The 21854-nt window shown below is 56.3% G+C and overlaps 3 protein-coding genes across 8 annotated transcripts in view; all 3 read right to left on the bottom strand.

The window, feature by feature from the left end:
* PTK7 (protein tyrosine kinase 7 (inactive)) overlaps positions 1–17622 on the bottom strand; it is a 55321-nt gene extending 37699 nt beyond the window's left edge. The window contains exons 1-2 of one of the 2 annotated variants that reach the window (XM_054170874.1): positions 17527–17622; positions 17169–17254 (exon numbers count right to left, since the gene is read on the bottom strand). In XM_054170874.1, the coding sequence (XP_054026849.1) occupies positions 17169–17254; positions 17527–17594 (154 nt within the window). In that variant the 5' untranslated portion in view covers positions 17595–17622. Of the gene's footprint in view, positions 1–11163; positions 11278–17168; positions 17255–17526 lie in introns of those variants that run through there. The other variant, XM_054170881.1, reaches the window with a different exon arrangement.
* On the bottom strand, positions 12321–17622 carry LOC104300938 (heme-binding protein 1-like). Its single transcript, XM_054170893.1, has 4 exons — positions 17511–17622; positions 13925–14066; positions 13595–13778; positions 12321–13438 (listed from the first exon to the last, which is right to left on the bottom strand). Exons 2-4 carry the CDS (start codon positions 13992–13994, stop codon positions 13264–13266), a joined length of 429 nt encoding a protein of 142 aa, XP_054026868.1. The 5' UTR covers positions 13995–14066; positions 17511–17622; the 3' UTR covers positions 12321–13263.
* Positions 17623–17791: 169 nt separating this feature from the next.
* The window catches only part of KLC4 (kinesin light chain 4), a 30791-nt gene continuing 26728 nt past the window's right edge, over positions 17792–21854 (bottom strand). For 4 of the 5 annotated variants that reach the window (XM_054170841.1, XM_054170832.1, XM_054170850.1 and 1 more), the window contains exons 14-16: positions 18950–19074; positions 18770–18827; positions 17793–18334 (exon numbers count right to left, since the gene is read on the bottom strand). In XM_054170841.1, coding sequence (XP_054026816.1) covers positions 18245–18334; positions 18770–18827; positions 18950–19074 — 273 coding nt within the window. In that variant the 3' untranslated portion in view covers positions 17793–18244. Of the gene's footprint in view, positions 18335–18769; positions 18828–18949; positions 19075–21854 lie in introns of all 5 variants that reach the window. The other variant, XM_054170826.1, reaches the window with a different exon arrangement.

The following is a 21854-nucleotide window of genomic DNA, read 5'->3' as shown; positions in this document are numbered from 1 at the left end:
TGACCTGCTGGACACACTCTCCTTGATGCAGCCCAGAACCACGGAGCAGCTCTGTGACTGCACAAGCGATGGTCCTCCCCAGCAAAGCCAACACACACTAAAGCATGCTGTGTGGGGAGCAATAAAGCCACTTGCAAGCTGCAGCTTGTCCTGCTTTAACCATTTGGAGAGTTACTGTATGCTTTGGAATCAAAGGCTTCCTTTGTCCTCCCAAAGAGGGCCAACGAGCAGCCATAACGAGGAGAGCGTTTATAGTTGGTCTTAAGCAACACCATGCCAGTCTTGTGCCAGCATCACACTCAGCAGCAAGGACAGCCCTGCACAGAGCTGCCTGGGGGCACACAAGCCTCCCTTCTGCAGCCAGAACAGGGCTTGGATTCCCTGTGCCACAGCTCTGGGGACAGAGCCCCCTGGTTTGGGGTGACAGAGGATAGAGTCAACTCACCGGCGTGTCTGTATCAACAGCAGTAGGGTGCTGCCTTGGCTGCTTTCCAGGCTGGCCTGAGCTACACCCAGGGGTAAAGAGCCCTGATGCTGGGACAAACTTCATGTCACAGATGAAAAGCTCTAAAGCCTCTCACCTTGGAGCTACCCTGAAAACAAATATCTGTTGTTAGCACTGAGATCCCAGTGCAAAACACTCAAGGATGCTCACAGGAAGTTAGGGGTTGGAAGGGACCTCAGGAGATCATCAATTCCAACCCCACTGCCACAGCAGGACCATAGAATCCAGCACAGGTCACACAGGAACTCATCCAGACAGGGCTGGAAAGTCTCCAGAGAGGGAAACTCCACAACCTCTCTGGGCAGCCTGCTCCAGGGCTCTGTGTCCCTTGCAGTAAAGAAGTTCTTCCTCGTGCTGAGGTGGAACCTCCTGTGCTGTTCTGTCCTTCAAGACAGAAGTCATTTAGGAACTGCATGTACATGAATCAGGGACTGAAATACAAGTTGACTCCCAGTACTCACTCACTTAAACCCAAGCCCTTTCCCACACCAGGTCCAAGCACAGGTAGCAACCCTGTGTGTGTCAGTGCTTTCTCCCAACCTGCAACATCTTGCTTTGGAAAGCAAGAAAGTTCACACCCCCCCAGATATTCACATCTTCAGTATTGGGTTCAGTTTTGGGCCCTTCACTACAAGAAGGACATCAAGGTGCTTGGAATGGGTCCAGAGAAGGGCAAGAGAGCTGGTGAAGGGTCTAGAGAAGTCCTATGAGGAGGGAACTGGGGCTGTTTAGTCTGAAGACAAAGAGGCTAAAAAAAGGGGAGACCTCACTGCTCCCTACAACTCCCTGAAAGGAGGCTGGAGTGAGGTGGGGGGCGCTCTCTTCTCCCCAGTAACAAGTGACAGGATGAGAGCAAAATGCCTCAGGTTGTGCCAGGGGCGGTTTCGGCTGGAGGTGAGGAACAATTCTTCCCCAGATGTGCCGTCAAGGCCTGGAACAGGCTGCCCTGGGAAGCGGTGGTGTCAGCATCCCTGAAAAGCTGCAGAGATGTGGTGCTGAGGGACATGGTTTAGTGGTGGCCTGGCAGTACTGGGTTAAAAATGGGCTTGGATGATCTCAAAGGTCTTTTCCAACCTAAACCATTTCACAGTTCCATACAAATCAAAGCTGTCATTCCATTTCCCAGACAGGAGTCCGTGGGATCAGTTGTCCTCACCCTGCACAACACAGAATCATGGAACCACAGAATGCTCTGGGTTGGAAGGGACCTCCAAAGGTCATCCAGTACAACCCCCTCTGCAGGCAGCAGGGGTATCCTCAACTAGATCAGGCTGCCCAGAGCCCTGTTGAGCCTCACCATGAATATCTCCAGGGATGAAGCCCCAGTCACCTCCCTGGGCAACCTGTTCCAGTGTTCCACCACCCTCATGGTGCAGAACTTGTTCCTCACATCCAATCTAAATCTGCTCCGCTCTAATTTCAAACCCTTGCCCCTCGTCCTGTGGCTCCAGGCCTTTGTACACAGTCTCTCTCCAGCCTTCTTGCAGGCCCCCTTCAGGTCCTGGAAGGTCATTAGTAGGTCTCTCTGGAGCCTTCACTGCTCCAGGCTGAACACCCCCAAGCTCCACTGAACACCCATCCAAGACATCCCCACTTCACCAGCGGTCCAGCCCATCTGACAGTGATCAATTCAATTCACACAGACTCAGGGGCCCTGTGCACAGCCCCTTCCATCAATGCCAAACTCCTTGCCTTGCATTCAAATCAGAGCTTAATGGGAGAAGCAGCCAGGCCATTGCTATTCCACCTGCGAGCTCCATCCCACAGGAGGACTCACTGGTCCAAACCAGTCATGCCTCCTCTCCAGACACACCATTTGTGTGTACCTGCTGTGCAAGGGGACAGCTTGTCCATGAGCACTCATCACTGCAGCGTTCCACCCTGGCACGTCCCACTCTGAGCTGTCCTGTGGTTGCATCTGGCTGCTTTTAGCCAGCAGTGAGCACTGGCAGCCCAGAAAGCCAATCCCATCCTGGGCTGCATCAAGAGAAGCAGAGCCAGCAGGGCAAGGGAGGGGATTCTCCCCCTCTGCTCCACTCTGGGGAGACCCCAGCTGGAGCACTGTGTCCAGTTCTGGAGCCCCTATTACAGGAAGGATCTGGAGGTGCTGGAAGGTGCCCAGAGAAGGGCCATGAGGATGAGCAGAGGGCTGGAGCTGCTCTCTTATGAGGACAGACTGAGGGATTGGGGCTGTTCAGTCTGGAGAAGAGAAGGCTCTGAGGTGACCTAATTGTGGCCTTCCAGTATCTGAAAGGGGCCTACAAGAAGGCTGGGGAGGGACTGCTCAGGATGTCAGGGAGTGATTGGACTAGGGGGAATGGAGCAAAACTAGAAATGGGTAGATTCAGATTGGATGTTAGGAAGAAGTTCTTCCCCATGAGGCTGGTGAGAGACTGGCACAGGTTGCCCAGGGAGGTGCTGGAAGCCTCATCCCTGGAGGTGTTTGCAGCCAGGCTGGAGGTGGCTGTGAGCAACCTGCTGTAGTGTGAGGTGTCCCTGCCCATGGCAGGGGGGTTGGAACTGGATGACCCTTGAGGTCCCTTCCAACCCTGACAACTCTATGGTTCTATGATTTCTGCTCTCTGGGGCACCTGGACACCTCAGCATCCGTATGTTCACTATCAACAGGAATGTTTTCAGTAGGGGCCTGGGCCTTGTCTGAGTGACACCTGACATTTTAAGGATGAAATGCATTTTCAAGAGAAGCACTTCCTTGCAGAACAACTTTTCAGAGGGTCAAAAGCAGAGAACAGAGGATGGATTTTTTTGAAAGCTGACCAAACCAAAAGAGCAGCCTCAGGCTGCAAGAGTCTGCAAAAAGGATCAACCAAAGTACCAACCCATCAACCTTCCCAAAAACGCTCGGAGACAAGCAGGCCTGGCAATCACAGAATCCTTTCAGTTGGAAAGGGCCTCTAAGATCAAGTCCAACCATTAATCCAACACCACCATGGCTATTAAACCATGTCCCACGGTGCCACGTCCACACATTTCTTGAACACCTCCAGGGATGGAGACTCCACCACCTCCCTGGGCAGCCTGTTCCAGCACCTGACCACTCTTGCAGGAAAGAGGTTTTTCCTCAAATCCAACCTAAACTTCCCCCAGCACAATGTCATACCTTTTCCTCTTGATCCATCAGCTGACATCACAGAGAAGAGACCAACCCCCACCTCATTCCAACCTCCTATCAGGGAGTTGGAGAGAGCAATGAGGTCTCCCCTCAGCCTCCTCTTCTCCAAACTGAACAACCCCAGTTCCCTCAGCCGCTCCTCACCAGCCCTGGTCTCCAGACCCCTCACCAGCTTTGTTATCCTTCTCTGGACACACTCCAACACCTCAATGTCTCTCTTGGAGTGAGGGGCCCCAAAACTGACCCCAGTAATCAAGATGCAGCCTCACCAGTGCTGAGTACAGGAGGATGACTTCCCTATTCCTGGTGGCCACGCTAGTCCTGATCCAGGCCAGGCTGCTATTGGCCTTCTTGGCCACCTGAGCCTGGGCCAGCACATCAAACCTCCTCATTCCAGGTACACAGACCAAGCTTGCAAACCACCATGAAGCCCCTGTCACCTCTCTCTCTGCTGATCAGATGGAGATAACTAATGCATGCTAAGGAAAGGGAAGCAGCCTGTTGCACGCACAGGGAGAGACAGAGACTGCTTCCCCTCCTCCCCCCCCCCAAAAAAAAAATGGCAAGGCTTAAATTAAGACTAGAAGTACTGTATGGCTCAGCCTTTTAAACTCAGGAAAAACATTTTTGTATTAGATTTAAAGGAAAAAAAAAAAAGCTGGCAAGAGCAAGGAACAGAGCTGGAGCAGCAGTCAATGAAAAGCACATGCGCTGCAGATTTGGCTGCCAACACAAATTGATGCTTTGAAACAAAGACCACTTGTGTTTGGCTTGAAGATCTTCCACAGCTACTCAGTAGGGGCTGCAGAGATTAAAAGGAGACACAGGTAAACAGAAGAGGCCGGTGCTGGCTGCCAAGTATTCCCTCAGAACAAAGGAATGACCCAAAATGGAGGCCCTGCTTTGACAGGGTGGCATGGGTCCATCCTCACTCTGCTGCAACGTGCCAAAACAGGCAGAGGCAAGAGGAAACCGTGGACAAAGCACTGGACTGGACTCTACTCCACATCAATTCAAGCAGCACCCAGACCCACAGAGGCAGCCTGGACAGTTTAACACACTGAATGTGCCTCCAACTACCAAGAGCCTGCAGAGGCTTCACTACAACCAGCCTGTGCCCATAGCCCATGAACAATACCCAGCAGGAACCTAAGAGAGCTGCTCTTCCTGTGCTGCACTCCCTGAGACTGCAGACAACCATGAGCATCCTGCAAAGCTTCTGTTGCACTCTAGTCTAGTTCCCAAACCAACCTACTCTCTTCCTTCTCACTGCCTGCACAGTGGAAGGTTCAGAAGGCAGTGAAGCATGAAACAGAAGAGAGTCTTCCTCATGATGACCCTTCAGTTTGGCCTTTGTGTGTGTGTGTGTTTAGGGACACCAGGTTTCTGGCCTAAACTCAGCAGCAGTCACAACACTTCCCATTGCAAGGCAAGGTGGATTGGCTGGCACCATGAAACTCTAGAGGTGAGGGAACACTGCTCCCTCACATAGCACCCAAGAGCAATGCAGGAATGCAGTACCTGGATCAGATGCTCCAGCAACAGGAGAGGAAGAAGAGAGACAAATGGAAAAGCCAACAGCTCCTCAAGACAACCAGAGCAGGACCCTGCCCAGCTCACACCCTCCAAAATCAAAAAGCTATGGCTGTGCTTTCTTATGCTCTACTTCAATAGCTTTGGCATGAGGAAGGGAGCAAACTGCTTCTGAAAGACCCCAGGGTCCCCCACCTTACTCTGAACAACCTCCCTAAAAGGCAAGAGACGCACAACATATCTGGACTGCTTAAACCTCACAGGGACATCAAGAACAAGAATGAACCATGTGCAGGACCTCTGAACCATGGCAAAGCCCAGGGAAGCAGGCTGCCACATGAAAAGCCACACAAGGCCACACCTTGGATACTGGGTTCAGTTTTGGGCCTCTCACTCCAAGAAGGACACTGAGGTGCTGGAGCTTGTCCAGGGAAGGGCAACAAAGCTGCTGAATGGTCTGGAGAACAGGGCTGATGAGGAGCAGCTGAGGAAGCTGGGGTTGTTTAGTCTGGAGAAAAGGAGGCTGAGGGAGACCTCATTGCTCTCTACAGCTCCCTGAAAGGAGGCTGGAGTGAGGCAAGGGTTGGTCTCTATTCCTCAGTATCAAGAGATAGAATGAGAGGAAATGGCCTGAAATTGTGCCAGGCTGGATATGAGGAAACATTTCTTTCCTGCAAGAGTGGTCAGGCTTTGGAACAGGCTGCCCAGGGAGGTGGTGGAGTCACTGTCCCTGAAGGTGTCCAGGAAACATGCAGCCATGGCACCTGGGGACGTGGCGTAATGGCCATGGTGGTGCTAGGTTGACAGCTGGCCTCGAAGATCTTAGAGGTCCCTCCCAACAAACAACTCTGTGACTCCTTCTCTCCTTCAAAACAGGTAGAGGTCACTCCACTGGCCCTTCTCCCACCTTAGGCACGACCAGCCTTCTTCAGGAGGTATCACCACACCAAAGGCATTCACTCTGGGGGCCTAGGGACACGAGCTGGTACAGCTGCTTCCTTCACTTCACAGCCAAATCCACCGTGCTAGTTTGCAACCCAGCCCCAACGCCGGCAGCCCACGCAGCTTAAATCCTCACGAAGGAGAACATTCCTGCGCACCTCTTGTCACCCTCACCCTCCAGAGAGCTGCCTGGCCCTGCCCACCAGACCACCACTCACGTTACAGGAGCAGGAGACCCATTTCCTTGGGGTCTGGACAAACAATTGCACGTCTCCTGGTCTCGGGGGGAAGTTGCCCCGCTAGCGTGGCGGCAGCGGCGTGCCCTCACAAAGAGCACGTTTGTACCCGGGCCTGCCTGCTGCCAAATAAGCATTTGTTCCAAGTACCCAAACATCGAAAGCAGTGGAGACACCCACTGCTAATGTGAAATATTTTGCATTCCAGGCTTGAGAGGTAGGCTTGCAAACCTTCAGAGAGGAAAGAGTGTTTATTCACTGGAGAGAGGTGTAGGTCCAGCTATTTATTTAAGTCCACGTGTGCTGGCTGGAAGACAGCTTTGATCTTCGCAGCTCAAATAGCAGATAAATTGCAAGGAAGGGAAGAAAAATATTAGTGTAAAGTTCCCCTAGTAAATACCTGTAACCAGGCCTCCCAACCTTCAGATCTTTTTTAAGTGCCTTATCTTGCCTGCTGCCCCAAAGCCAGCATCTCCCATTCCTCTCCCACCGTCTTTCTCGCGTTGCCCTTGTCTCCACAGCCTGCCATCCTAGGACATCTGTGGCTGTCTGCTTGGATGCAACATGAGCCAGCCTTTGGCCAAACAACGCGAGAGCCCTGTCCATCTAAGTAACAGACATGCAGTGCCATCCACCCACTTCTTTTTGAGCAAAGGGGCTTCCAAGGACTGGGAGGAAAGTCCCATCAGTAAAAGTATTCATCCTAGAATGGTTTGGGTTGGAAGGGACCTTAAAGATCATCTAATTCCAACCCCTCTGCCATGGGCAGGGGACAGCTTCTACTAGATCAGAATGCTCAAGGCCTTGTCCAATCTGGCCTTGAACACTTCCAGGGAAAGGGCATCCACAACTTCCCATGGCAACTTGTTCCAGTGCCTCACCACCCTCACTGTAAATCATGCAGTATACAACTAACTAGGGGTTCTTGCTGCAGTTTAAACATCTGCCTTTCGAAGAAGGTCTCATTCCAGATCAATTAAGAGATCAGAGGACATCTTCAAGGGTTGCAGAACATGACAGCTCTCTGGTTTGTGCCAGTTCCCAGTTGTCCAGGACCCACTGCGCAGACAAAGAAGTGCCTACGGACATGACTGTGGAGCTGCTGTGCCTTTGAAGCGCCTGCCACGTTGGGCTGACAGCCTGACTGGAGCCCTGCCTGAGCACAGCCAAGTACCAAGGGGGATCACATGCTTTTAAAGAAAAGAATGATATTGGCTTGTCACTGCTTTGCCCAAAACAGCCCAGAAATGTGCTGAGCAGCACAACTTGTCAGCTGCTGAAGAGATGCTCGCTCAGATTAGCTACCACAGCACTTGGTCTGGCTGCAGAGGACTCAAGAGCTGCTGGGGAAAAAAACCCAGAGAGCAGCTTCCCAAAGAGCAGCCTCAAAGAGGGAAAGTCACTCAAGTGGTACTGCTGGAAATTTATTTTGGACCCTTTAAACCCAAGGGAAGTTCTCAGATTCTGTCTGATCGCTCATGTTGTCAGAGCTTTTCTCCTCGAGGAGCAGGCTCGCTAGCAAGCACAGGAAAAGCACCACCACGCAGACACACACAGCTCCACACGGGACACCGAGCCACTTCCAGAACAAAACAGACCTTCTGGGGTTTGATTGGGTGCTTAGTTGGGGTTTTCTTCAGCTTTACAGAAAAGCTGACTCAGCAAATATTTCCTCTGTTAGCATTTCAACCACATCTCCGCGCAGAAGCCAGCATGCATCTGGCACGTTGCAGTGTCACGGCCACAAAGATCACAGCGCCGCTGAACAACGGAATGAGAGGAGCAGGGACCCTCAGTCCAAGAACCAAACACTCCTCAAGCACCTACGTGGCAAAGGAGGATCACAGAAAGGAGTCAGGTGAGCCTTGGCTATTCCACCCTTCACAGGTCTCTCCCTAGCCCTTTCTCCAAACAGCATCTAGGGAGACACTGCCCTGCAACCCCACAGAACTTACTGCTGGCCATAAAAACCTAGACGTGAAACCATACATTTTGGGCACACTGCTGGCCTCTGAGGCTTTTGACAGTGTCTGTAAGCCAAGGGGCAGCGGTGCTGATCCTGATGAGCAAAAGAAACGAAGCAAGGAGTATGTGCTTGAAGCAGCACAGAAATTCCAGCCACCAGAGAGGAGTGTGGCAGCAGGAAAGGTAGCCCTGCACACCCCAGCTGCTGCTGGTAGCACACTGACAGGGAGATGAATGCTGCAGAAGGTCCACAGCCCCATTGCCCCAAACCAGAGCCCAAGCAAAACATGCCACATCCCCTTCAAAAACAGCCTCCATGGAAGTCTGCCAAGGCAACCAGTAATCAGGGTGCTATAGTTAGCTAAGTAAGGGCTGCACTGAGCTCACAGAACTGTTGAGGTTGCAAGAGAGCTTTGAGATCATCCAGCCCAACTGCTCACCTGGATCTCACAATCCCACCTCTGCTGCTGAGCCACTGCCACTAAACCACATCCCTCAGCACCACAGCCACGCAGCTTTTAAATACCTCCAGGGACAGTGACTCCATCACCTCCCTGGGCAGCCTGCTCCAATGCCTGAGAACCCTTTCTGGGAAGAAATTGCTCCTAATATCCAACCTGAACCTCCTCTGAGGCTGTTTCCTCTTGTCCTGTCACTTGTTGCATCTGAGAGGAGCACAACCCCCACCTCGCTACAACCTCCGCTTGGGGAGTTGTAGAGGGCAAAGAGGTCTCCCCTCAGCCTCCTCTTATCCAGACTAAATGACCCCAATTCCCTCAGGGCTTCTTCATAAGATTTGTGTTCATTCCATGCTTATCAGCTGTACACTGGGCATTACTTGCAGTCTGGCAGCAGGACTCTGCCACAGCTCCCAGTAATGCAAAGAGCAGCGGCAGCAGACCTATAAATACCTCTCCCGCAGAAGCAATATCCTCCTCAGGTGCTAGACTAAGATTACTCTTGATTTTGAAGCAGAAACTGCAAAGCAAACTGTGCAGTTGTGCACAGTGACACAGAAGCACTGGAGCTGGGTACTGGTGACATGCAGGAACCTGTTTGTGGGGTTCCCAAATGAAGTGAAACAAGGCAGTGTCCTGTGGGGCAGATCATAGAATGGTTGGGGTTGGAAGAGACCTTAAAGACCATCTAGTTGCAACCCCACCCCCAACCACAGGCAGGAACACCTTCCACTAGCTCAGGTTGCTCAACTCCCTGTCCAACCTGGCCTTGAACACCTTCAAAGAAGGGCATCCACAACCTTCCTGGGCAACCTGTTCCAGTGTCTCACCACCCACACTGGAAAGAATTTCTTCCTACTATCCAGTTTAAATCCCCCCCCCCCCTTCCAGCTTCAATCCCTTCACCCTTGTCCTATCACTAATCCTTACCAAAAGTCCCTCTCCAGCTTTCTTGTAGGCCCCTTTCAGGTACTGGAAGGCCACTGTAATGTCACCCTAGAGCCTGCTCTTCTCCAGGCTCAACAACCCCAACTCCCTCAGCCCGCCCCTGTAGGGGAGGTGCTCCAGCCCTCTGATCATCTTTGTGGCCCTCCTCCGGACCTGCTCCAACAGTTCAATGTCCTTTTTGTGTTGGGGGCCCCAGAACTGGACACAGTATTCCAGGTGGGATCTCATGGGAGCAGAGCAGAAGGGCAGAATCACCTTCCTCGTCCTGCTGGCCACGCTGCTTCTGATGCAGCCCAGGACACAGTTGGCCACCTGGGCTACCAGGGCACACTTCCAGCTCATGTTGAGTTTTTCATCAACTGACACCCCCACGTCCTTCTCCCCCAGACTGTTCTCAAGCCACTCCTCCTCCAGCCTATATTTGTGCAGGACCCTTCCAAACCAGGCTGGTAACGAGCTCACACCCCTGTGGCTCTCACACCACAACCAAAACCCCAGGCTCCCCGGGCACGGAAAATGGCGCTAGGAGGCTAGCAAGGAGAAATACCAAGGAGCAGAGCGAGAGAAGGCAGCTTGGAGTCTTACAGCTGAAGCTAAACAGTGAAAGGCAGCGGGCGTGAAAATTTACGGGCTGCCCCCTGTGCCCCCGAGGACGGCAGAGCTGGGAAGAGGCAAGGAGGCTCACACCTCCCCGAGTAGAACGGAGGGTATGGATGGGGGGATGGGGGTGGGTGGCTCCTCCGGATGTGCTCAGCAAGGGGCACAACCCCCTCGGCGGTCGGGAGGCAAATTTCTACGGGTGAAAGCCCACTGCCTGCCCAGGTTTGGTTGGTTTGTGGGGGGTTGTTGCTTTTTTCTTTCCCTTCAAGGGCTGATCTGATCAAATTTCACGGGAAAACCACCCACTGCTGCACACGAACAGCCTTCCCGGCCTCAGCCCCTCACCAGGGGCCCGGCCAGGCTGCGAGCCGGGGCCGAGCTCAGCCGGAGGGGGGCTTCGGGACCCGCCTCCCCGTCATGCCCGCTGCCCCGGGAGCGCCCGTTCGGCGCCTCCAGACGGCGAACGCCCGGTGCATTTGCATCCGAGCGCAGGAAAGCACGACGCGCCCCGCAAGGAGCGGGCAGCCAGGGAAAGCCCTGCCGAGGCACCCCGGCAACCCCCGCCCCGCAGCCGGGCTTCGCTGGGCGGGGGCGCGGCCACCCTCGGGGGCCCCGCCGGCCCAGACCACCCCGGGGATGCCAGGCCCCATCACCGCCCGGCTCCCGGGAACCCAAGGGGCCCGGACCACCCGAGGGCTCGATCCAAGGATCGCCGTCAGCACCGCCCCTCCGGCGCCGCCCTGCCGCGGTACCGGGAGGCGCGAAGCCGCGGGCGGGGGACCGGCGAGACCCGCACCGGGGGGCGCAGCCGGAGCCGCGGGGCCGGGCCCGGCCCGCACTCACCTAGCAGCAGCAGCGCCCGCACCGCCGCCATCCTCCGCGCCGCTCCCCGCCGCGCCGGTCAGTGCGCGCCCCAGCCCCTGGCCATGCCGCCGTCGCCCCGCCTGCCGCCGCCGGGAGGGGCTTCCGGGGGGCGGGGCGGCCACCGGAACCCAGGTGGGGCCCGGGCGGTGGCGCGTGGGGGATGGAGCGGGGTCTGCGCGGCGCGCGCTCCCCTCAGCCCGCCGCCGGCGCGCGGGAGGGGAAGGGCCGGGCCGGCCTGGGACTGCCTCTCCTGCCCGCAGCAAGCCCCGGCGTGGGGCGCCCGCCGCAGAGTTCCCCTCCTGCCCTGCTCCCCGCGAAGCTGCTGTTGCGATCACGGAGTGACAGCGCGGGGAAAGGACCTCTGGAGACCATCGAGGCCAACCCCCTACCACAGCAGGGTAGCCTAAAGCGGGTCACACAGGAACACGGCCGGAGGGGTTTTGAACGTCTCCAGAGGCAGAGGTTCAACCACCTCTCCGGGCAGCCCGTCCCAGCGCTCCGTCACACTCCCAGCGCAGAAGTGGCTTCTCGTGCTTAGGTGGAACTTTGTATGTTCAAGTTTATTTCCTTTACCTCTTGTCCAGTCATTGGGGACCACTGAGAAGCGTGCGGCCCCACCTTCCCGACACCCACCCCTTAGCAGCTCCTCATCTGTACTCTGTGAAAGCACAGGGCCCCCTGGGAGCCAAGAGCCCTGCATCCTGCTGCAGGCAGAGGGCTGCGGTCACAGCTCTGGCTGCACAATGCAGTGTCTGCTCCTGGCTGCTCCTCCATCTCGCCCGAAGTCGGGGCAAAGCAGTGCAAGCTCACCTGGCCACCGGCACAGCACGGGCTGAGGGCCACCCTACCTGGCTGAGCAACTCCCATGGAACTCGGTACAGCTCTATGCCACCCACAGCTGGTGTTTGAGCCTCCCAAATGCTGGCTGGGGCAGACCCACCATCAGACACTGATGAGTCCCCAAGCATGTTTCTGGGATGCATCACAGAGGATGCTGAAGCCTTGACTCAGCAGAGCCTGTGGCACAGGATGGGAGCACAGCTGCTACAGAAGAGCATAGCCATAGTTGTTTGGAGCAGCAATGGAAGCAGCCTGTGCAGCAAAGCACTGACTGACCACAGGGCCCTAACCTGGGCACACAGTAGAGCCCTTCTCAGTAACCACAGCTTTGCGACTTGGAAGCCATCTTGAGGCGAACAAGGCTCTTCCCAAGCCAACCGGGGCATGCCCCATCCCCTCCCCTCAGTGATCTGCAGCTGCAGGGGTTTGACATGGCTTTATTTACTGTTGGCACTGCCAGCTTCCCCCAGGAAAGCAGGAGAGGATTCGTGGATGTGAAGCTCGCTGATCAATGCGGAATGCGAGGCAGAGTGGCACCTGTGGTGCTGCTGCCACCACCCTTCTCTCTCAGCTCGCAGCAGCTCTGCAAAACAGCACCCACAACTGATGGGCAAAGGCTGCCAGCATCCCAGTCCTGGCTGAGGAGTGGTGGGTGACAGCCAGGGAGGCACCCAACAGTCCAAAGAGAGCCACCCTAGCAGGGGATGTTCAGGATCGATGTCTTGCTTGTGGTGAGCCCTTTGAACCCCACTGTCTCTGCAGCAGCCATTTCAGTGGCTCCATTTGGGACAGGCAGCCTTTCTCAGAGGCCACAGAGAGCCCCACACCTCCTACACAAGTCATTTGCCTTCTAGCCACTACCAGCTCACGACTCTGCAGCAGACACAGGGCCAGCCAGCACGCCTAGCACAGCTCTGCAAGCCCAGCTCAGAGCTAAGGGAAAGCCCAGGTCGTGCTGCACAAGCCCACACAGTTACTGCCTTACAGGAGCCTCCCGCCAGAAGCCTGCTGTAGAGGCTCTCCCTGGTGCCACCTTCAGCCTCAGACACAGCAGTGAGCGAAGTGCAGAGCAGTCAGGCTTTCCCCTGCCCGGGCTATCGCAAGGTGGAGTGCAAGCCCACCCCCCAGCACCCTGGTCTGTCATTTTGTGGGTTAGTGGTGGGTCAAGAGGTGCCTTTGTCTCCTTTGGGTCAGAAGAGCAGGTCCAGGAGCAGGAGGGTTCAGGGCGAGCATGGAGATTCACTCTGCTCGGCAGATGAACCAGATCTCGTTGCGGCGCTGAGGGACGCTGGGGTTCTGATAAGCAGCCACGATGTATGTCCCCTGGAGCACACGGTCTGTGGAGCCCAGGAGCTCCCAGAAGAGACTGATCTCTCGCAGAATTGTCTCCTCAGTGGTCACCCCATAGAAAACCCTGCAGCAAAGAGTGCAAGGTGAGCAACCGAGCCGGCGCGTTCCCTCTTCCCGCAGCCAGGGCTCCCATCGCCTCTGCCCAAGGAACCACCTCGGCCATGCAGGGAGTTCATAGCACTCTGCTGAGCCAAGGAAAGGCTTCTGGTGCTAGGGTCACCTGGTTATAACCCGGAGGGGAGACCTCTCAGTGATGTGGATCTCAGGGTCTGTGGGAACAGGAGGGTTTTGCTGGAACTGTCCCGGAAGGTAATAGGCGGTTATGACCTCACGCTCCAGCCCAGTCCCTTCCTTGGTCAGGTGGATTTCGTTGAGCACTGGGACTGTCATGCCCAGATAGCAACCTGGAAGGAGGGAGGAAGGCAGGCAGTAGGCCCAGTGAGATGGCTGGGGGAGTGGCAGCAGCCCTCTTGCCTGCTCCAGATGAACAGGGGCAGGGCCCTCCCTCTGCGCAGCCTGCCAGCCCCCTCCGGTTCCTGCCTGCACACACCTACAGAGTTGTCCTGGCAGATGTAGCGCATGAGCTTCATGAAGCTCATGGAGATGCTCTGCTCATACATGGGCTCCCCCTTGGTGACACATGCCCACTTCCCAGCTGGGTACCGCCGCTCCTCGTAGGCTGCTTCCTCACACTGGAACAGGCCACAGAGAAGCCAAGTCAGAGCTAAGCACACCGGCGCTGCTGGGTGGCACAACCAAGGCAGACGGGCAGGAAGTGGGGAAGACAGGACCCTGCCAAAACGAGACCCCCTGCGAGTCAGTGCTTGGCAGGAGAAGCCAGGGAGGGCAAGGAGAACTGGCACCACATGCACTGCAGACAAGGACACTTAACAGCACTGGGCAGAGGTCAGTGAAAGGAAAAGCACAGAGTGGGGACGGGGTGCAGGGATGCACAAGGAATGCAGCACATCCTCAGCAGGGGACACAGGGCTTCCTGCTCCTCTCCATTTGATGTCCTGCCTACTTGCAAGGGTGTTCTTGATTCTGGGCACCCAAAGGGCCTCCAGTAAGGTTGATGTTATTCTCAAGTGGAGGACCTTGTCACTGCAGCACGGTGTTCCTGGAGGGTAACAAGCAAAACACCTCCTGCCCAGTAAGTCAAAGTCTGGCAGAAGAGCTCTAGCACCCAGAAAAGCTGTGAAGGTTGGAACAAAACTCTCAGATCCTTCTCCCACACCAAGAAGTAGGAAAGAGAGACATGAACCCAGCTGGTGAAGAGGGAACAGCTTTGTGGGATGGGTCAAAAAAATCTCTATTTGCAGCACAGATGTTCAGTGTTCCAGACAAACACAAGAAGGAGGGGGGAAATTGCTCTTAGTTCAGCTCATGGCTTGGTTATAACCACAAGTACCACACAAAGAGAGGCTGTGAAGTTGTGGTTAGCACCTATCTTCCTGCTCTCAGCTTCTTCAGACACACTGAAGTGGTCATGAAGCAACCTTCTTTCAGAGCTCAGGGTACCTGTCCTCACCAGTGGTGGGTGAGCCAGGAAGTTGTAAGCAGCCTCAGCAGCAAGTGTGGCCTCCCTGTGCCTCCACCCAAGTCAGGTCTCAATTCAAAAAGCCAAACCAAAGGCAAAAGGAAGGCATCTGGGCTGCCTCTGTGTGTGTCAGTGGGGTGTCAGGAAGAGTGCTCCAAAGCTCTGCAGGCCAACCAATGTTTGCTTCTAGATGGGGCCATGCCTGCTACTATCCCACCAAGCAAAGCAAGAGCAAAGGTTTTTCCAAGCAAGGGAACTGCCAGTCCCTCTAGATGATTTGAAGCTCTCACCTGCCACACTATCTGAGAATAAACCTGTCAGTGAGGCACAGCATCTGGTTTTGTCACAGCCTGATCCCCACATTAAGCACCACCACTCTAGAAGATGAGACCTGACCAAGAGAAAGAGCCTGGGTGCTTCATGAAGTCCCAGTGGCAACAGAAGTTGGCAGAGCAGAGCTCTGTAGGTGAATAATAGTAATTCACTTGCCTCCAAGAGGATGCAAGCTTGTAGCACTGACAGCTCAGGAGGAGCAACCAAATGCTACCGACCTGCCCAAGCCTGGGAAATGTATCCTTAAAGGCCCCAGCTCCTGAGTCCCCTCAGTGCTAAAGCTACAAAGTGGTTTCCATCTCCTCACCCAGTCCCAGAGCCCAACTCCAAAAGTCCTCCACAGACACAGAGGGGATGCCAACAACAACAAAAGATCTCCAGGCCCCACAGAGTCTTGGAGCCCCATTCCTGCCTGGGACCAGCATAAGTAGAGAAGAGCCCAGACTAAGCCTCTGGGACCCAGCAGAGGGTAAGGCCCAGCTCAGAGCTGTATAACCCACATGCTCAGACGTGCTTTAGAGGCAGGAGTGCTGGAGCTCAGCCCAGAAGAACTTGGTTAAGCTCTCTCCATATAGAGGACAATTGACAGACGTCTTCTTGGTAGGAAGCCCAACTAAGCCTGTAGAGAAACAGAAACCAGTCTGACAAGCACTGCTTCAGTTATGTATGAAAGCTCCAAAGCACCCTTTTGTGTGAGGGATGAGAGGTGTGTGACTTAGCAAGAACAGGAGGTCTTCAGGCAGAAGCTACTGTGCTTGGATTGGCAGCTGTGACAAACACCACCACATGCTTGGGTCGAGCAGCCAGGGCCACAGGCCCTGTGCTCCCCTCGGAAGCATTCTTAGCTTGTGCCAGCTGAGCTCTCCAACTCAACCAGCAGCCACGTAACTAACACAAACAGAAACCCAGCAGGACTTGGGGCTATGCAACAAGGAGACCTGAGCAAGGCAGGGAGAATACTCTGAGTTGCAAATTCCCTCTCTTGGATGTGTCCACTCCCACAGAGGGTAGGCTGGTAAAGGAGGCAGCTGCAAGCCATGAGACCAAGAGAAAGGAGCAAGACAGGCAATTTTGAATTAAAGATTGGGTAGTTGAGCATTGCCATTACTCAACATAAGGGAAGATCACAGTATCCCAGCATGGCAGGGGTTGGAAGGGACCTCTGAAAATCATCTGGTCTGACTTCCCTGCTGGAGCCAGAGCACCTAGAGTAAATCACACAAGAACACGTCCAGGTGGGTTTGGAGTGCCTCCAGAGATGGAGACACTCCACAGCTTCTCTGCACAGCCTGGTCCAGTGTTCTGCCACCCTGAAAGGAAAGAATTGTTTCCTTATGTTTACATGGAACCTCCTGTGTTCCAGTTTGTGTCCATTGCCCCTTGTCCTACCACTGGACACCACTGAGAAGCATCTGGTTCCATCCTCCTGACTTGCCCTTTAGATACTGATCAGCATTCTCCTCTTCTCGTGGCTAAACAGCCTCTGCTCAGCCTTTCCTCATAAGGTAGATGATCCTGTCCTCTCAGCATCTTAGTGGCTCTCTGATGGACTCTCTCCAGTAGTTCCTTGTCCTCTTGAACTGGGGAGCCCAGCACTGGATGCAGCATTCCAGACGAGGCTTCCCCCAGGGCAATGCAGAGAGGGAGGAGAACCTCCCTCGACCTGCTGGCCACACTCTTCTGAATGCACCCCAGGAAGCCACTGGCCTTCTTGGCCAAGGCAGGGGTGGCTAGAAGGCCACACCACCCCAGAGCTGCCATCACAGCTGCAGTGCTTCTGCAGGAACCTCTGTCAGCAGGCCGGCGTGCGGCTGCCTTCCGAGCAAGGGAAGTGCTCTCTTTCTGCGGCCCGAGCAGGCGGAGCTGCCGCACCGGCCTGGGCAGCGGACGGAAAGCTGGGCGCGCAGAGAGGAGGCCTCACCTTCACCTGCCGCGAGAGAGTAACGAAGGGCACGGCCTCGGGAGCCTGGCTGTGCCGGGTCATCTGGAGGATCGGACCTGCCATGTCTGCAAGGCAAAGAGAGGGGCGGGGAGGCTCGCCCAGGCTGGGCAGCAGAGGAGGCCCCACAGCGCACCTGGTCGCTCGCAGGGCGCTGACAGCACCCGCAGCCCCCCCGCCACCGGCCCCCATCCAGCGCAGCCTCCGCGGCCCCGCTCAGAGCCCTCCCCGCCGCCTCGGGCTGTCCCGGCAGCGGCCAAGCTCTCCCTGGCAGCGCAGCTCTCCCTGGCAGCGCAGCCCTCCCCGCCGCGGCTCAGCGCTCACCTCGGGGCAGGCTTACTCGGTGCGTGTTGGCCACGGCTTCCCAGTGGGCGAACAAGCGAGCCCGCTCCCGCTCCTCGTCGCCATCCTCCCCGCCGCCGGCCGCGGACTCCTCGCCCAGCCCCTCCAGGTCCTGCAGCCCGATCCGCGCCATGGCAGCGCCGCCCCGCCCGGCCCCGCCGCCCCGGAAGGCAGCGCTCCCCGCCCCCGGTGACGCCACGGCCCCGGCCCCAGCCCGCCCCCTGGCGGGCTCGCCGCGACGCGCGCCCCCGCCCGGAGCCAGCCGCGGTCGCTTCTACCGGTGCCTTTATTCAGTAAAACGCGGTACAGCAAAACCCGCCCCCGCAGCGCCCCCCAGGCCGCACGGCCACGGCCCGGGGCACTCCCCGCCACCCCCCGGCGGACGAGGCCCCCTGGCTCCCACCGGTCTTGGCGTTTCTACCTGGCTAGCGTGTGCGACGGGGTGCCGAGCGTGCTGCCGCCCCGAGCTGCCCGGCCCTGGGTGTGCAGCGGAGGAGCATGCGTGCGGGCTGCGGTTCCCAAACTATCTAGGGCCAGCCGGTGCCCGTGGACGCCGGGGTGGACGGGCGGACAGCGGCACGAGAGTCAGTGATGGCGGGGGGTGGGGAAAAGAGAGCGGGTGAGGTGGGGAGGGTGCTGGGCGCTGCCCCGTGCAGCGCAAAGCTGTGCCACGCCGGCAGCAGAAGGGCCAGATGCAGGGGGCACCTGCCGGCAGGTCAGTTGGAGGAGAGAAGGGAGCTGTGGGAGGACAGGTCCATGCTGCTGGCGCTCAGGCCTCTGCTCTCTGCACGGAGGCCTTGGGTGCCCTGGAAAACACAGCACCTGTGAGGACCAGTACCTGCAAATCCACACCCACCTCCCAAAGCTGCCAGCCCTCCTCCCCTTGCCCTTTGCCTTGCAAGCCAGGACCCCCCCAGTGACATTATCAAGTAAGTTAGGTGTCCCTCTGCCCTCTCTGCTCCCATGCTGTGGCTGGAGGGTTTGCTAAGCTCAGCAGACAGGGAGAGGGCTGGTTGGAGGCAATACCTTCAGCTTTGGAGCCATGACCTCAAAAGAGTGGCCGAAGCAGGGACACTGCCACCCTGCAGCCTTACACATGCCTTTGGTGGGAGCTCAGGCACTAGGTATGGCCTCTCTCCACCCGCACTGCTGGCCATGGCCCCTAGAGCCAGCTGCAGCCACAGAGCCCCCACCCCAGCGCTCATTCCTGCCCCCCGTCCCACCACCCACTCAATGCTTACCTCAAAGGTAGCATCGCTGGACTTGTGCAGGTAATTTAATGATGCAGCTCGTTTCATGCTACAACAAAGCAGAGGAGAGCAAGAGTCATCTCCTTGCAGCTGGCCAGACCCCAGGCCTCCGGGCGGCAGAGCCCGTACCTGCCCTGAGCCCACGCTGTCCCTCCTACCCCTGGGCCATACCTGGTGTTCCTGGGCTCCAGGGCACCGTTGCCCTGCAGTTTCTTGACCAACATTTCACTGCTTCTCCGTATCACATCCCGGATTTTCCCAAAGGAGCTGCTGCGCTGGAGGGTGCCACTGCCATCCTGGACAGAGAGACACAAGCTGGGGCCACGGCTGAGAGGCACCAACCAGGCTTTGGCATGCTGCCTATGAGTGGCTTGGCTCCAAACACCTTCTTGCCCACTTGCACTGAGGATTGGGCCCTGGCCCAGAGCAGGCTTACTGCTTGGTGCACGATGCTGCCTCGCACTGGGTCTCCACAGGACATGACCACCATGCAGTTAGGGCCCCCTACCACCATGCCCTGCTCGCACCTGCCATACCTTCACCACCTGTGACAGCTCAGGCAGCAGCTACCAAAGAGGTCCCAGTGGCCAGGGAGGCTACAAGCCCTGCTGGGAACCCCAAGCTTGGGGGTACCTGTGTCAGATCAGGACACGCCGCTGGGATATTAAGTTCCTCCCTCCTCACTTGCTGTTAACTGGACACCATCCTCCCCCTTCCACTCCAAGCTATTGCTGTTTTTCTCCTCCATCCAGAATTCACCCTGTTGCACACCCTGGTCTTGCAGGCTCACTCATGTCAGACAAGACCAGTCCACATGCACACTCAGCCTTGTCCCACCTCTAGCACCTCCAGGACAATTAGCTTTGACCCCGCTGAGCAATTCAGGCAGTTCCTTCAGGGATGCCTTCCTTTGGCTGCACCAACCCTGTACTGCCAAGCAGGCACCACTCTCTTTGCCCAGCTAGTTGTTCCAAGGTGTTACTTGCAGGAGTTTCTTTATGCCTACCTGCCTTTTCCAAAGACCAAAACCAGCTCTAAATCTTGTTCCTCAGTCTGCTTGCCTCCCACAGGCCCTCAAAAGTTCCCAGTACTCTCAGCCCTATCTCCTGCATTTAGCTCCATGTGCCACCTACTGTGCCAAAATGGCACCAAGCTCTTCTCCTGTGGCCAGGCATGCTCATTGCACAGGGTTGTGGCACTACTGATGATGTGGAGGTTACTTTTGCTCTGAAGGCCTGATAGCTGCAATCCTCCCTGCTCCTGATCCCAATGGCTCCTGGCACATCAGGGCAGAACAAGTGGAGATAAGGCAACTGCAAAAGCCCTTGGCAACTTACAGGCACATGTGCCAGCCCCTTTGTTACCACTCCAGAATGCCCTGTGCCCCAGCAGCAACACTGAGGCAGGTTGCCCAGGGATGTTGTTGAGGCCCCATCCCTGGAGACATTCAGGATCAGACTTGATGTGGCCCTGGGCAGCCTGATCTAGTTGGAGGTGTCCCTGCTCACTGCAGGGGTATTGGGCAAGATGACCTTTGAGGGTCCCTTCCAATCCAATGCAATCTGTGAATCTGTGAGTTGCCCCAGGACTGTCACAGGATGTTAGGGGTTGGAAAGGACCTCTGGAGATCATCAAGTCCAACCCCCTGCCAGAGCAGGACCATAGAAGCCAGCACAGGTCACACAGGAATGTATCCAGATGGGTCTTGAAAGTCTCCAGAAGAGATTCCACAACCTCTCTGGGGAGCCTGCTCCAGTGCTCTGTGAGCCTCACAGTGAAGAAGTTCCTCCTCACATTGAGGTGAAACCTCCTGTGCTGGAGTTGATATCCATTGCCCTTTGTTCATGCAGCTCTGCAGGGCCATCCCCACACTCTGACCCCTGTGGGCTGTGGCCCTGTGGAGAGCTGTTCTGACACTTCCCCACTGCAAGGCACAAACATGACTTCATGCCAGCAAACCTTTCTCCTGGTATTCATCACATCCCTTCCTGGAGAAGCCAAGTGCATTACAGCTCTTGGCTTCCTCATTAGGATGAAGGGTTTCCAACCTGAGAGCCAGGTGCTGTTGCTGCAAGGGACCCACTCACTCAGGAATGCAGAAAGCACCACAAGTGTTAGCAAGGTAACAATTTGACTTCTGCACCAAGCATCCTGGCCATCAGTATGTGGCACTAGCATAGGTGCAGGGGGGTGTCTTTTGCCTCCCCAGTAAGACTTGCACTGGGTCACCACTTTCCCTGCAGGGTACTGCCACATCAGGCACTGCTCCTTCTGCCAGGCCATGCAAGGCAGGGGTGGAGAAGGGAACACAAGGTACAAGGGCAGTAGGGTCCGACCAGAAGTGACCAGGCCTGGAGGATGGAGCCACATTTCCCCAGCTGCAGTGATGCAAACTGACTGCAGACCAACACCAGAACCAAATGCTGCTGCATGCTGTGTTAAAAATAGCCTCCTTTCTCTCCCCACTCCCTTCTCTGCAGGGTTATTTTTAACCCAGAATGGTTTTGGGGCTTGGCTTACTGCAAAGCCCCCATCCCACTGCACCCACCAGGATGAGCACACTCAGGGGTGGGGGGGAAAGCAGCAACTCCACCACTGAGCTGCTCTTCACTGCATGTTCCCTCCTTGCCTGCTGCATGAAGGCAGAGGACTGGGGCAGGATTTGGCAGCATGTGGAGCACTGAGGGACACAAGTGGGCACGTCTCTGGCGATGGAACCACTCGCTGGGGATGGCCCAGGCTCTGATGCCCTGGGGCAGCCTCGCCACACACGGCTACAGAGCTGAGGTTAGCAGCAACCCCAGTTTGGAGCTCAGAGGGAGAGGCAGTGGAGTCGGGTCCCTCATCTCCAATGCTCAGCCTGCCTAGGAAAGGTGCCCTGGGAGGCAGCACGTCCCCTTTCACACACACAGGCCACCAAGCACCCCCACACCTGCTCCAGCAAGCATTTGCACCCACCACCACAGGGCTGGCCCACGCCAGCCTACAGAGCATGGAAAGAAGCACAGGGCAGCGGTTCAGGTCTGTCTACCTTTAATCAGAGGTAAGGTTGTTACAGCACCAGGTCCAGGACATG

Source organism: Dryobates pubescens, chromosome 2 (assembly GCF_014839835.1).
Source record: "Dryobates pubescens isolate bDryPub1 chromosome 2, bDryPub1.pri, whole genome shotgun sequence".
In the NCBI taxonomy this organism is placed as follows: Eukaryota; Metazoa; Chordata; class Aves; order Piciformes; family Picidae; genus Dryobates; species Dryobates pubescens.
The sequence above is the reverse complement of the archived record's forward strand: the minus strand, read 5'-3'. Positions and strand labels throughout refer to the sequence as shown.